The following is a 15,082-nucleotide window of genomic DNA, read 5'->3' as shown; positions in this document are numbered from 1 at the left end:
AAGGAGTAAGTATATATTCCGAAACATAATGTTCCTCATGATAAAGCTGTCATCCGTAAATTCTCTTCCTTATGTGTATCACTTCTAAATGCCTTTCAAAGACGTAAAGTATCTCAGCAGAATCCTAATTTTACGGTAATGATATTTAGTAGTCAAGTCTATGAGACAATGTAACATTGGAACTGGGTCGTGAACTTGAGTGGTTTAGATGTTAAATGATTTGTATCTGATATTATAACGTGCCCTTTGCCCTGCAGGAACTGGCGTGTTATGATCAAACGTACACCTTCGACGAACTGACCAAGCGCTTGCCACCGAAGGGAGTGGATGTTACCAACAAGGAGGTATGCCGGTTCTGTGCCATATACAGAAACAATAGTAACCTATTTAGTGTATCTGTCTTACCGATGGATGGATAGATGATGTAAAGGATGAACATAAAGGAGGGCAGACAAGGATGGTTACTGGATGGGGAGTATGTAAAACTTGTTGGACTCACGGTGAAAGGCAATGATCTCTGCTGGTGTAATAGCATCATGACTGTCATTGATAGCGCGATATTATTGTGATATTTAAATGCTTTCAAAAGCCGTACATGACTGGTTATAAATAACACATGCATGGATTGTATACTGATGCATAATGATTATTACTAACGCGTGTATGTGTTACACTGGATACACTTTGGCATGAATGAGGTGAGGTGAAATAGAGTTTAACGTCGCGTATACCCCACTCAGACACAGTATACTTACTCTGAACCGACCAGTCCTTGTTTTGGCCCCTTTATGCCGAGTGCCAGACAGGGTAACAACAAGTACCATCTTTTAACGTCTTTTGGTTTGACGCGGCCGGGGATCGAACCCCGGACCTTCCTCTCTCCAGGCGGACGCACTACCACTTTTGATATAAATAAGAATGGTCGAAAGTCCAAAATGGTAAAAATAATGGTTGAAAGTATTTACCTACTACGTCGTCGAAACATGACGTCACCCAATGAGCTCGGTCCATTGTAACCACCCGATCCCCACTGGAATTGGTTCATACAAAACGCTCAGGGTACTGGTCACCCATTCTGCCCAAGAAACCCATGACCAACAACAGGGTCCCGTTCCACAAAGCGATCGTAGCGCTAAGATGATCTTAACTAACATACGTTAACATAGGCTTACGACAGTCGTAGCGCTAAGATGGCTTTGTGGAACGGGATCCTGGTGTCACCATCGAGTTTCAGTGATCCATTCATATAATTTCACCACTATTTTGTCTTTAACGCCAATTTGAATTTATTGGATAATCGAGACTTATTATTCTCTGGCGTTGACGTTTTATATTTAATAATTAAGTAATGGGTGGGAGAAAATGAAAATGAATGAATGGATGACGAAATTAAAACAAAATGATTGTGGCGATAGTTCACATTTACAAATACACATGAAATACAACAGGCCTAACAATGATTGATAAGTCTACCTGGGTATCAGCTAATATCAAGTCTTGGTTGTCTGTGGATATCATCTGTCACCGCTTAACTTAGCGTAATTGACATGAATGCAAGGCTGTCTCTTTCACTTATCGATGCAACATACACCGGCCATCTGGGCGTTGATGAATCAGATTCCTGTATTTATGGTTAGGTTGAAGAGATCTGGGGATCTCTTGCCATAAATCTTGTCGTTATTTCTGTTGAAACAGGAAGATGTCCTAGCTGTTCATATATTTGTGATTTATGACGGCGTCACTTAGATTTAATGCCATACTAATGGTTCCGTATTGAAGATAAATCAACGGAGGATTTATATACTCGTGTTCATTTGAGAGACAACACATTTCGATAATTTCCCTACATCCAACAAACGATGGGAGACTTTAGGCGAGATTATGAAACCCACTTACCCGACGTCCCGTTAGTGTGATGATTGATTAATTTACAAAATATGAAATCAGTATAAAAACAATTCTGGTTCTCAATAGTCAATGACGAGTTCGATGACCCTTATCAGTATATTAAGTAGGTCAAATGTCACATTTGAGTAGTTTTCAGAGGATACCAAAATATTGATGGCTTTGACCGGAATTCAATTGGTAGACAACCTCTATATTAGCACAAGTCAAACTTGATAGTCAGCCAAATTGATCGATATGAGAGAGGTCAGAGGTCACATTATTGAGCCTCCAACTGACCAACAAGGGTCGGGTTTCAGATGAAACCTTTTTACTGTATTGATATGCGATGTAAGCACACAGAACGTTCGATGGCCAATCAATCAGTATGTTTATATATTGGCGAAAGGTCAACGTCAAGGTGAAAGGTGACTTGACCCCACTGAATGAGAACGAGACATTGTGGGTCTGGAACAAACTATGTAGAATTGCAATATTCTGACCACATTCCAGTCAACTGATGCGAGAGAGGCAACTAAACATAATCTTGAAAATACCAATGCTGAAGGTCCATTACATGATAATATTTAAAGGTCACGGTTAAACACGGGAATTTATATCCCATTCAAAACATGTTGATTCATCAATGGACTAACGTACACTGATTTGATTTAAAATTAATACTGAAAACAAAACTTGATATCAGTTTCATAATTCTTTTCAATCGTTTTTCTTATTACAAATATGCCCCAAACATAATCATAACATTTTGTTTCAGTAAGGTGACAGCCATCTTCTTATCTATTCTAACTCTAAAAATAGCAAAGCATTGATAATAATTTGTCTGAAAGCTTGTATTGTATTCATGTCGGCATGATGCATAGATCACAATGGTGTCCATAACTGAGATATCAGTAATGAAGTGGTCGTGTAAACTACGACAGGGACGTCTTCCCGACGGCTGCAGCAACACGTTCATCGGAGACAAGTATGTATATGACTCACTATGAAACACTCACACAGTCTGAAGGCAGAGCGACCTTTACTGACAGTCCGACCAGACATAACATATCCAACATATTCACCACTCAGGGTTGACCACTGTCTCGGACTGTCATGGTCACTGAGGCCAAAGGACACGGTATTAAGATGACACTCTTTGGGCCGTGGGATATGCATGCCTTAAGAATGGGGAAAACCTTTAGACGTATCAATATGATGAGTATTAGATGTGTTCATTCTCGTTCTTTCGTGTTCATTCTTAGTTTTGTGTGATTTAGACTGTGTCCATTTAAACTATTGCACGTTTGGGACTTCGCCAAACTAAATGAAAACTCAAGCGTGGCTAAAATGTGTGTGTGTTTTCTAATTTTTAAACATGAGCAGGCCTCTGGCCCAACTGGAATTTCTTTTGACCAACAACTTTTGACAAAAAAATCATCTTGGGCCACGTACATACTTAGAGCTTCCCTTGCAAATAATCGGCTTTTTTCACGCGTTTACAAATGTCAGGGATCCATAACCTACAGGAGTTCAAATGAAAATATGTCAGTTGCATGCCAATATTTCAAATCCCTTCTCCCACCTCGCCCTTTACAATCTGATAGCATTAAGATGAATTGGCGACGTTTTAAGCTTCTTGCCAGTTCACCATTCATGTATAAGGAGGCATGGCGAGGCCTCGAAATTTTATGTTGAGGAATGCAACCTGTATGTGTATGTGTACATGTTTCAGTCTACAATATGATACACAATTAGTCGCATTCTCTGTAAAATGAGACACGATTCAGCAATACCATTAAAGTTTTAATATTTGATGTATTTTTACTTGAATGAAGTAGAAGTAGGTTTGTTTGTATATGGACCTCTGGTCAATATACAGGTACAATAAATTCATATTTCCAAAGCATGCCTCGCTGAACACAGTTTAATATATCTTTTGGTGAGCGTATTTGGTTGAAACAAGTTTCACTAGTTTTTGTATATAAGCACATTTATGACACGGGAAATGAATCCTGAATCAGTTTATGTTTTTTACACATCATAAAAAGGGCAGGACCGGTTACCCTTTCTCAAACACCTGGTGCCACCAGCCATTTTTAGTCATCCATTCCTATAATTTATGCCTCTCTTTTGCATTTTACGCAAAGCTGTTTCGTAGGATAATCGAGACTTGTTATTCTCTGGCTTTGACGTTATATATTTACATTGTCTATGGCTGGTGACAAAACGTCTATTGGAGACATATAAATGTAAAGGGTGGTAGTAATGATTATATATTGTGATTGCGACCTTGAGTTTACGGTGTAGATATTGACGACTGGAATTTGCAAAGAGAACATACATTAGTTCGCCTGTCTACTGCAGGTGTCCATTTGAATACTAAAGAGGATGACCAGGGTCGCTTGACCAGTCCTTAATGAGTTTATCCTCCTTTCCCCATTACGCTCTGATTCTCTCAGACGTTCTAATTCCAGTTCCAGACGTAGTAATTCTCAATTCCTAACTCCCAACACGTTTTATGAAATTTTGCCGTCATAAATTTAGTCGATTTCAGAGCGGCCTGGTAAGGTTTCAGCTCAGTAATTCAATGACACGGCCAGCAGACAGGTCCGAGGAGAAGACCTATTGTCAGTAGCTGTCAATCAGTCATCATTAACATGCCAATCACTCATCGTTAGTAGAAGCATCCCAGTGCTTGTCGATATCCATCGATCCCTATGACTTGTCATTTCAGTGTTAAATACACGGCCAGTAATCACACAATTAGGCATGAAAGCCCCCAATTACTTCTGATCCACATTCATTTACTTCCAGTCACAGATTTCATTAAAAGCCTCTTTTTCATATCTTCCCCCGACACATGGCGGAGTTGAAGAACAAATCGAAATATATCGATTCTTGTTAGTGGCTTTCCCTTACTTAATTAATACCAAGCTTGTTAGTGCCCCTCAAGATCTGTAATAACGCGGTGCTTGATGTTGATATATGTTCAGTAACAGTGGTGGCATTTTATTGCGATCAAGCTATTAAGGCTCCGATGGGAAGCCTTTGTTCTGCGCAGTAACAGATATGGTCTGTTACCCTGGACTACTTTGCACTGAAAACCCTGACCGTTAATTGTAGCCGAGAAGACTATTCCAGGAATCTTTTAGACTCGCTACGGGGACGATCATTGCTTTTCTGGCTATGCTATACACACCCCATCTTCATATCGGGGTTCTTTAGAAATCTGTTTCGACTATCCAACCATACAAGCTGTTATTATCAGTAGGAATACTAGTAATTATTCTACAGGCATAATTATTTCTGTAGGAAACTTATATCATCAAATTACTGAGATTGATTTCTCGGTCATGAAATGCATAATTATGGTTTTGATATTATTTCTGCTGATCTTGGTCGTAACGATATCATCAACACCACCTATGAAGATCGATTCTGCGGAGTCGTAGACCTTGTCATCCGAGAGTGAATGGGTGAATGTGGTTGAACGCCGCTTTTATCAATATTCCAGCATTATCACGGCGGGGGCACCAGAAATGGGCTTCAAACATCGTACCCATGTGGGGAATCGAACCGGCGTGACGAGCGAAAACTTTTACCACTAGGCTTCCCAACCGCCCCTTTTAATCCAAGAGGTAACACTTGCTAAGTAGATAGTTGAACATTGAGACAGTGTTATCTTCTTGATTGATATTCTAATAGTTTCTTTATGTGAACTTTACACGATATACGACTTTCCGTTGGACGTGAGGCCGGTTGGATGATCGCGAAACTGACGTTCGTAAACTTATGAACGACTCAGTTTGACTTTCATACGTTTTTCACTAGACACTATTCATGACTTCATATGACGTCACCATTTACCAACTATTTCCAAATTCCCGGAGAAAACTCTATAAATTCTGTAGAACTAATAAATACAGAGGCGTTGTTTCTGGTCATTTGGACCCTTTAAACTCAGAGTCTTAGCATACATTGGAAAAATGCTCACAGTTTGAATGCATGGTCGTTCGCTACGACCCATCCTTGTGAACAAGATATATATGCACATCCAAAGTATCGACCCGATCCGCGTCCAGACTGACAGTGACAGTCTACAGCGATCTATTAATTTACCGCAGTATCTATTTCACACATCTTCATAATTACCTTTCAATGATCGGCAAATTGATTAATGACGACTTACACTTGTGATCGCCACAGGTTCATTAGCATCTTGAAATATGTCCCCTCACGTTTATCGTGTCGGCCATTTTGCCGTCCGATGTCCACAGAATGAAGGTTCAAAGTCCAATGAACTCACACAAAGTTGAAGACAAGTCTTAAATATTCGCTAGAATCATCTGTTCCTGTCTAAAGAGTATCATCAACATATTTTACAAAATAAATACAAGTGAAAGTTCATGCATCGTCAGAGAATGATGCATGTTTGTAAAAATGTGCCAAATGTTCATCAATTTCTTGGGGGCACGGGTGGCCCAGTCGTCTAAGGCGCCGCGATTCGCTGTGCAGAGTTGCGTCCCTTTGGCACGCCAGAAACCTATGATTGCGGGTTCGAATCCCGGTTCGCCCCGATTATGTTTCTAGGTTTGTCAGCACCATACCCGTGCTCGTGGGTTTCACCGAAGTGGTAAACGTCTAAGACCTGCATCACTTAGGGCTTTCCTCCCACATTAAGCTGACACGCCGTGATATAACTGGAATACTGTTAAAAGCGGCGTTAAACCCAACTCACTCACTCACTCACTCATCAATTTCTTGCTTCTTGTTTCATGCCTCTTGCTTGTGCGAACGTCTACAGTCTATTTTTAACCAACTTCTACTGACAAATGTATCATTTTTACACTTCAATATCTCCAGTAGCATAATAACAGAAAATCAACCTTTAGCAACAAACATCATACGTACAAACATACTATTGTTCATAGTTACCTTATCGACCCGTGAAATCCCGGATTTAGAATTGGTCTTCAGCAACCCATGCTTGCCGTAAAAGGCGACTATGTTTGTCGTAAGAGCCGACTAACGGGATCGGGTGGTCAGGCTCGCTGACTTGGTTGATGCATGACATCGTATCCCAATTGCGCGGATCGATGCTCATTATATCAATCACTGGATTGTTGGACCAGACTCGATTATTTACAGACCGCCGTCATATAGCTGGAATGTTGCTGAGTGCGGCGTAAAACAACCTTATCAACCTCTTGATCGTGTTTCACCTCGCCAATACCATGTCATCCTTGTAGGATTCGAACCGTAAAAATGGTTGGTGTCTTGTTGAAACAATCTTTATCACAAACGTTTCTATGCTATATGCATACTAGTTTTAATGTAAAATGTTTTAATGCATAATATTGGTAATACAAATAATATTTTATTATTTGCTACCTTCATATTTATATATTAAGTGCATTCATTGTTTTTATGGGTTCTTCATCTATTTTCTGTGCATCATGTGTGTCTTGCTTCATGGTGAATAGCTTCAATGTGTCAGCATCCTCGGCTGTATCCTGCAAGACGCAACTGACTGGCTACAATTAGCAGAGAGACACATTTCATCATCCCTGACAAGTGACTGCTACCCATCACACAATCCCCAGTTTGTTCATCTAATTAGCTGGAGCTTCTTGAAATCTCTCCAGAAATTCTTGGCCTCTTCCATTGACGCTGATCCAGACAATTTCCTGTTAACAGATGCATTTAGCGTTTTTGTACTGGAACAAATGATTGATTCCATAATCAAAAAGCTAAAAGGAAACACGTGTCAAATAGAGACGGTATATACTGACGGACAGAAATAAGGGAACAGTTATAAAAGATGCATTTGTGTCGTATTAAATTTGGTATTTAGCCCCAGGGTCTACAGAATAGCTAATCATAACATTAGGCTCCGTAAGTTTGTATTAAATGAAACATTTTTATTGGACTCTTTCTATATATTCTTGAACTTGTTTTCGGTGACCAATGACTGCCTCCGTGGTCAAGCAGTCGAGTGTCTGCCCGGAGAGCGGTAGGTCGGTTCCCGGCCGCGTCATACCAAAAGACGGTACTTGTTGTGTCCCTGCTTCGCGCTCGGTTTTTTGGAAATAAAACAAGAACTGGTCGGCTTGGAGTTAGTATACTGTACACTGTAAAACCGGCATTAGCCCCAGACCAGTACAAGCAGCCACACACACACACGCACGCACGCACGCACGCACGCACACAACCAATCACACACACACACACCCAACCGCGCGCGCGCGCGCACGCACGCACGCACGCACGCACACACACACACACACGCACACACACTATACAAGTGCAATTAGCTTGAACGCGACTCATTTTTCGCCTTATATCGCTGGCCTAGTGGTCTAGCACATCGTGATTCGCTATGAAGAGTTGCTTCCCTTACGAGTGAAAGGATAGCTTGTTCTTGTAAATCCCTGTCAGATGTTAATCTAACTGACGAGTGTCACATAGTGTTGTCGGGACAGGTCCTTTCAACAACGTTTTATCAACACTAAATCTGAGATTAAGGCATAATGAACAATATTCACCGTTTTCCACTCAGACATGGGAAGCTAAGTGTGAAGCCCATTCCTTGCGTCCTTCGCCGCTTCTAGTGCTTGTTATTTCAACCCTTACCCATAGGACCCCCCCCCCCCCCCCCCCCCCCTCCCCCTTCGCTCTATAAGCACATTTTTTTAGGACACAGCCCGTGCGTTTGTCAGGCTGAATCTACTTCCTGCTCCCCCCCACCACCTGATCCCCACAATCACCACACACACACAAAGATAAAGAGAAAGAGACAGACAAGCACACACACACACACACACACACACACACACACACACACACACACACACACACACACACACAGACGCACGCACACACAGAGAAAGAGGCAAACACACACGCACGCACGCACGCACGCACGCACGCACAGATACACACACACATATATACAACTGATCAACTGATCAAAAAACTTTTTTCTGGTATTCTAGGGTTGTTACGTCTAGTTCCACATATCCATGGGAACCTCTTGTCGAACATGACACATTATCTAAAAAATTCTAAACAATCAAATTCAGACGATATGCCCATCATGTCCAGTCTGAATTAATGAGTGAGCGAGTGAGTACGTGAGTGAGTGGGCATTTACTGAGTGAGTGAGTGACTTCGCTTCAACGTGCCTGGAAAGTATTTCAGGTGTATGGCGGAGTGTGATGATGTGATGTGAGTGTGATGAACAACGTTTAATGAAGATTTCGATACATGAGTTCAAATATCGTAATTCCAAAACTTAGTGACCAATATATCCATTCTAACTCTGCTACAATGTTACGTTAGGCTGAACGTGCTCAACGCTTTCTACTTTAAACTGTAACCTGGTAGATCTTTACGCTGGTTCAACTGTTGCAGCAGAGTTAATATGTCCTGCGTAATATGCCTGCACTACTGTTGTTGCCCTTTGATACAAGACGTTTGCAGTGTTAGTGTTTCCGGGCAATTATCGTCAGAGGAAGGAGTTGTTTACGGGAGGTTTTTGCCATCATGAAAACTGTTCTCATTTGCAGACTTAACATTCTCAAATATACTCAAACAATTTAAAAACGCAATATATAAATAAATGCACGTACCGTGAACGGATGCCAAGGGCGGATCCAGCATTTTTAAAAGGGAGGGGTCCAAAATATCAAAATCCTCTTTTACTGCCTATCACATTTTGGTTTCCAACAGCCCCCCACCCCCCTACCTCTGTATCCGCCTAACAAGTATCCCTTGCTATTGCTCTAACATCCAGGGGTAGCCGACGTCGATATGTGTTGAGAAGAATAGATGTGGGGTAATGTGAGCGATAAAAGATTCGAATGTGTATTTTTTGCATATTCTTAGTAATGAACGCAGGCCAACCGTAACGCGCGCCACACAACATGAAGTCACCGGGTGGATTCAAATTGAATCATTAAGACAAACTTGGGCATATGAAGGATGCGGTTGGATAAGCGCTAATTTTGGGCCGTCGGGATATACAGAATTTGAGGAAGGAGCATAACCTCTACGATTCATTAAGAAATAGGTAAGATTGAAATGTGTACAAAACTGGTTTCAGAGGATTTTCGGGAAGCATTTGTATAATACTTGAATATGAGCAAGTCCTTGATACAATCCGATTTTCTAAGGAAGTGTAGATGATAAGAATACGAATGTATGGTAAAACATTCATCTTGGTGACTGACTTGCTCATACTCACATAGTTTAGCCCCATAATGTACTTATGTACATGCGGGATCGTTTTCATACCACTTTTGGAGAGTCTTTCGCAATTTAAATATTTGACATTTTCGTCGGCCATAAAAGTCATTTATCCTATCTCGTCTTTAGACATTTGTGCTAAGCTTGAGAGCTTTGATCCCTGCCACAATTCTACTTTAACCAGGATACAGAAAGTTGTTTGTACTTTGGAGCATGAATCTCGAAAAGATACGAAAATGTCACTTCGGCAAAGGCCAATGAAATTTCCAATGCAGACTTCAAGACGTGTAGGTAGCCACGTGCTGCTAACAGTACAGGGGTGCTTGCCAGACCCAGTGGTTGATCTTTGTGTATAATTGATAGACGGCTCCAGCTGTCCCAGGGTGCTGCCACCCTGATTGTGTGTACCTAGAATAGCCCCTAGTGCTGCAATGTGTGGATGTTCGTGTCTAGTAGGATATTTAACATTTAATGTTCACAATCCATTGTATTATGTTCCAGGACATTGTAGTGTTGATAAGATGAGATAAAATGTGGTTAACGTCGGGATCACGATTATTGAAATATAGCGACGTGTGTGTGTCTGTGCGTGTGTGTGTGTATCTGTGTGTGCGTGTATGTCTGTGTATGTCTGTGCGTGAGTGTGTGTATCTGTGTGTGCGTGTGTGTGCATGTGTGTCTGTGCGTGTGTATCTGTCTCTGTCTGTATGTGTCGGTGTCTGTATGAGGGTGTTTGTGTCTGTGAGGCTATGTACTTGTGTGTCTGTGTGTCTTATCTGTGTCTGAGCGTCTGTGTGTGTGTTTGTGTATGTGTCTGTGTGAGCGTGTGTCGGTGTCAGTGGCTGTGTGTGTCTTTGTGAGCGAGTGGCTGTGTCAGTGGCTGTGAGTGTGTGTGTCTGTGAGTGTGTGCTTGTATGTGTGTCAGTGTGAGCGTGTGTGTGTGTCTTTGTGAAGTCCGGGACTAATGCCGGTTTTATAGTGGTAGCCCACTGAGCCGATCAGACCTTGTTTTATCCCCTAAATGCTGAGCGCAAAGCAGGGTTACAACAAGTACCATCCATTGACTTCTTCTGTTCTGGTATGACGCGGCCGGGAATAGAACCACCGTCATTCCGCTTCAAAGCACACGCTCTACCCACTAGACCACGAAGGCGGCCATAGTTGTGAAAAATGACTCAAAATATAAGTCAGGGTGAAGATATGCCGCATTAAACAAGAGTGAGTGAGTGAGTGAGTTGGGTTTAACGCCGCTTTTAACAGTATTCCAGTTATATCAAGGCGTGTCAGCTTAATGTGGGAGGAAAGCCCCAAGTGATGCAGGTCTCAGACGTTCACCACTTCGGTGAAACCCACGAGCACGGGTATGGTGCTGACAAACCTAGAAACATAATCGGGGCGAACCCACAATCATAGGTTTCTGGCGTGCCCAAGGAACGCAACTCTACACAGCGAGTCGCGGCGCCTTAGACGACTTGGCCACCCGTGTCCCCCAGTTAAAACAACTGAAACATGAAACTAAGGCGGGCATATTTATATGAACTGTATCTGAATACAAATATATCGGTATTTATTTCACACGTACACTGAGGTAAGGGAAAACCTGTCGACACTCATCACAACAAGCTAACAAAGACACGTTTTATCTTTGAGGTTTGAGGCAATGTAAAAACCTCAATGTTCTCGTTTGACAGGATGACTTCACCTATTCAATCTACGCTTTGAAGTGTGTTGATATCATCATTTAACATGTATTGAAAGTGTACAGCTATCATACATTTTTTGTAAATAAATCATTCCTCAAGCAATGTCAAGCAATGTCAACCAATGACACTCGGTGAATTAGGAAGGTACCCATTATATTTATTTATGTTGTAAAATATATATCCTACTAGATATAATTGTTGTCCATTTCATGCCCCAGTTACATAATTTGTAATTATATGTTCTTTTCACTTGATAATGTCGAAAGTTTGAAGGCAAACATGGATTGGATTTGTGAGAAAATATTTTGTTTGAGGTAAGGAATCGTTTGGCTAAATGAGGATGATGGAAACCGGCAAATATCTGTTTGTTTCCTTTACTCACCGATTGAAAGATGTATCACGTGAAAGCTGACTTTGTAATCTACAGGGGAAAGTAAAATAAAGATTTTATGAACTGTGTACATTTGTGAACATTGTAAATATTAAAAGTTAGTAATTCAATAAAAGCGACAAGACCCTTTCCACATCCAATTGAATATCTGCATAAAGCAGAATCGATTGTACAATTCCGACTATATCCTGAGCATGTGTTTATGAATCACTATCAAATAGTGTTCGCCAAAAAAGGTGAGCGTATCCTGCCCCACCCATGGCACCCGTCACAAACACATGCAAAGGCAAGTCAAATGTTCACCTGAAAATACTAAGAAATGCTTAAGTACATTCCATTGTTGAAATCATGTTACGAATGGACTCTGGACGTTGGGATATGTTTATGTTTATATTGTTAAAAATGATCGTTTAAAGAAAGATGAAGAACAATTTCTGTTGATCTGTACTTTGTATGACAAATTGAGGAGCGTTGTTCAAGGACATTTTAATGTTATCAACATCATAAAACTTTGTAAAAACCAACGTGCATGGAAACAAAGTGCATACATATTTTTATGGTATCAATGTGAGAAAACAATGGATTAAAATGCATTATGATGAGAATAGATAACATATGATGATAATGTATGTATTTTTTACCAAAAAAACTTACAAATGTTATCAACACGTTACGAGGCTTAAAACAGTTACCGAAATACGTTAAACTTAAGGTCCAAAACACGACTATAACACCCATATCAAATACATCCACATCGAAAGACCATTTTTTTTTTGTTTCATTTCAGCCATCATACATGGTTGTTTACTTTCTTTTGCTTGGTAGGGTATATGAAATATCGCCATTATTTGATGAAAACCTTTCTCTTCTCTCAACAGAAATACTTGTCAGATGAAGAATTCAAGAAGATTTTCAAGATTACAAAACATGACTATCTCTCCAAACCAAAATGGAAACAACTCGAGATGAAGAAGAGGTTTGGGCTGTTTTGATGTAGAAGACAACAGCCCGGAGCTGGAGGATGAATCTTCCTTATAAGTAGTTCCCACATGGGCTCAATATATCCAAGCATGAGACGCCGCACTTATTAATCATGTGTGTCTAAAAAGGCCAAAATCGCCTGGCTGTGGTTGAAACATTGACTATACGATACAGTTCAGTACCGTTCGTTACTTTCTATGCAAAGATTTATCTGTTGTTTTACCTAAAGCTGACGTTATGAAACACCTGTTGCTGAAAGTCTTGACTAATCCTTATTACACATAATATTATCTTACCTTTGGTGACTAGAGGATGTAGCAAAATATACAATTTATTACACATTCCATGGTTTTGCATTTTTCTACTTTTACTTTTTACCATATATTTTATTCCAGTCCATTCATTATCCTGACATTCGTAAAGTACATTTTTATCACATGCCAGATATGTTCAACCAATGGGGATCCTAGGAGAGACAGACTCATATATACTGACGGCAAAAGAAAATATACACCTATGACTGATTGTGACTAAAAATTAACAAACAAGAAATGGTTATAGGATGGTTATGTATTTAATACGGGTATCAAGGTTAGATGTCCTTAGATCAGCAGTGTTTCGGCGACTGTTTTCAGCCTTGTAGTGAGTGAGTGAGTGAGTATGGTTTTACGCCGCTTTTAGCAATATACCAGCAATATAACGGCGGGGGACACCAGAAATGGGCTTCACACATTTTACCCATGTCGGGAATCGAACCAGGGTCTTCGGCGTGACGAGTGAACGCTTTAACCTCTAGGCCACGACCGCCCCTTCAGCCTTGTAACCTTATTGTAACGTTTATAATGTTTTGGTTCAATGCAATTTTCAAGTGTATACTTTCTTTTGCCCGACAGATTGTCATGCTTTATTTCATACTTTTGCAATGTTTGATAATTATACCAGACTGTCGAAAATATTTATTATCCAAAACGAAAAACAACATTACAAAAAGTGAAATATATCCGTCTTGGCGTTTCTTCAATTTAATTTGTCATATTTGATATGACACACAAGGTATTCCCATCACATAGATAACCAAGTCTTCTACGTCCAAACACGTATTCTGACCAACTGGCCCCGTGGTACCATCGTGTGTATCCATCTTATTTTTCACTGAGGTAACTTTCTACTGACAGTTCTTGAATAAAACATTAACTTACTCATTTACACGTATGGCCTCTGAAAGTTTTGACAATTATTAACTCTTGCTATGCATTTATTTCAAGACAGACTTATGTGTTTCACGATCTGTGTTATTGGACATTTTAACGTCATTCCATTTATCCCTGTCTTCATCAGGGCAGCCCCTGGGGGTTGTGTTTTAGAGGTGTTGTGACGATGCTCATTGTTTAGAGCTGCCAGAATAATGGCACTGATGCACCAAAGATTCGTCTTTCTATCGCGTGTTCTGTTTATATTTTTACAGATATTAATTGAGGATATGGGAATTATACATTTTTCGCGTTTTGAAATAAAATATATATTTCAATAAAGGATATGTTTTGTTATTATTCAATCACGGATTTTTATATGTATATAACCGTAAATAACGCTTTCGCTATGTTAGGACTTCAAAATCAACATCTACGCGCCGCGGGTATGCTGCCAATATTTTAATGTTAATCTCTTTGAAGACGTTATCTACAGCAGGGCAACACTCATGACTTACCACGGCCTAGTCATCCACGTGTGACGTCACGTCATCAAGACAAACATATTCGGTTGTTGCATCTACGGAATCGATACAAAAAAAAACAGTTTGGGCAATTCCTGGTTTGAGATTAATTTCTAGTTGAGGGAGCACAACATCCGACACCGATGTCAAAGCGATGCG

General features: G+C 40.4%; 1 protein-coding gene across 1 annotated transcript in view; it reads left to right on the top strand.

Annotated features, from left to right (window-relative positions):
- LOC124130931 (advillin-like) overlaps positions 1–14,741 on the top strand; it is a 107,394-nt gene extending 92,653 nt beyond the window's left edge. The window contains exons 26-27 of the mRNA XM_046493989.2: positions 258–344; positions 13,107–14,741. Coding sequence (XP_046349945.1) covers positions 258–344; positions 13,107–13,220 — 201 coding nt within the window. The 3' untranslated portion in view covers positions 13,221–14,741. The remainder of the gene's footprint in view (positions 1–257; positions 345–13,106) is intronic.
- Positions 14,742–15,082: the final 341 nt, after the last annotated feature.

Source organism: Haliotis rufescens, unplaced genomic scaffold (assembly GCF_023055435.1).
Source record: "Haliotis rufescens isolate VD_foot unplaced genomic scaffold, xgHalRufe1.0.p SCAF_20, whole genome shotgun sequence".
Taxonomy (NCBI): Eukaryota; Metazoa; Mollusca; class Gastropoda; order Lepetellida; family Haliotidae; genus Haliotis; species Haliotis rufescens.
Note: the sequence above shows the minus strand (reverse complement) of the source record. Positions and strands in the feature narration are given on the sequence as shown.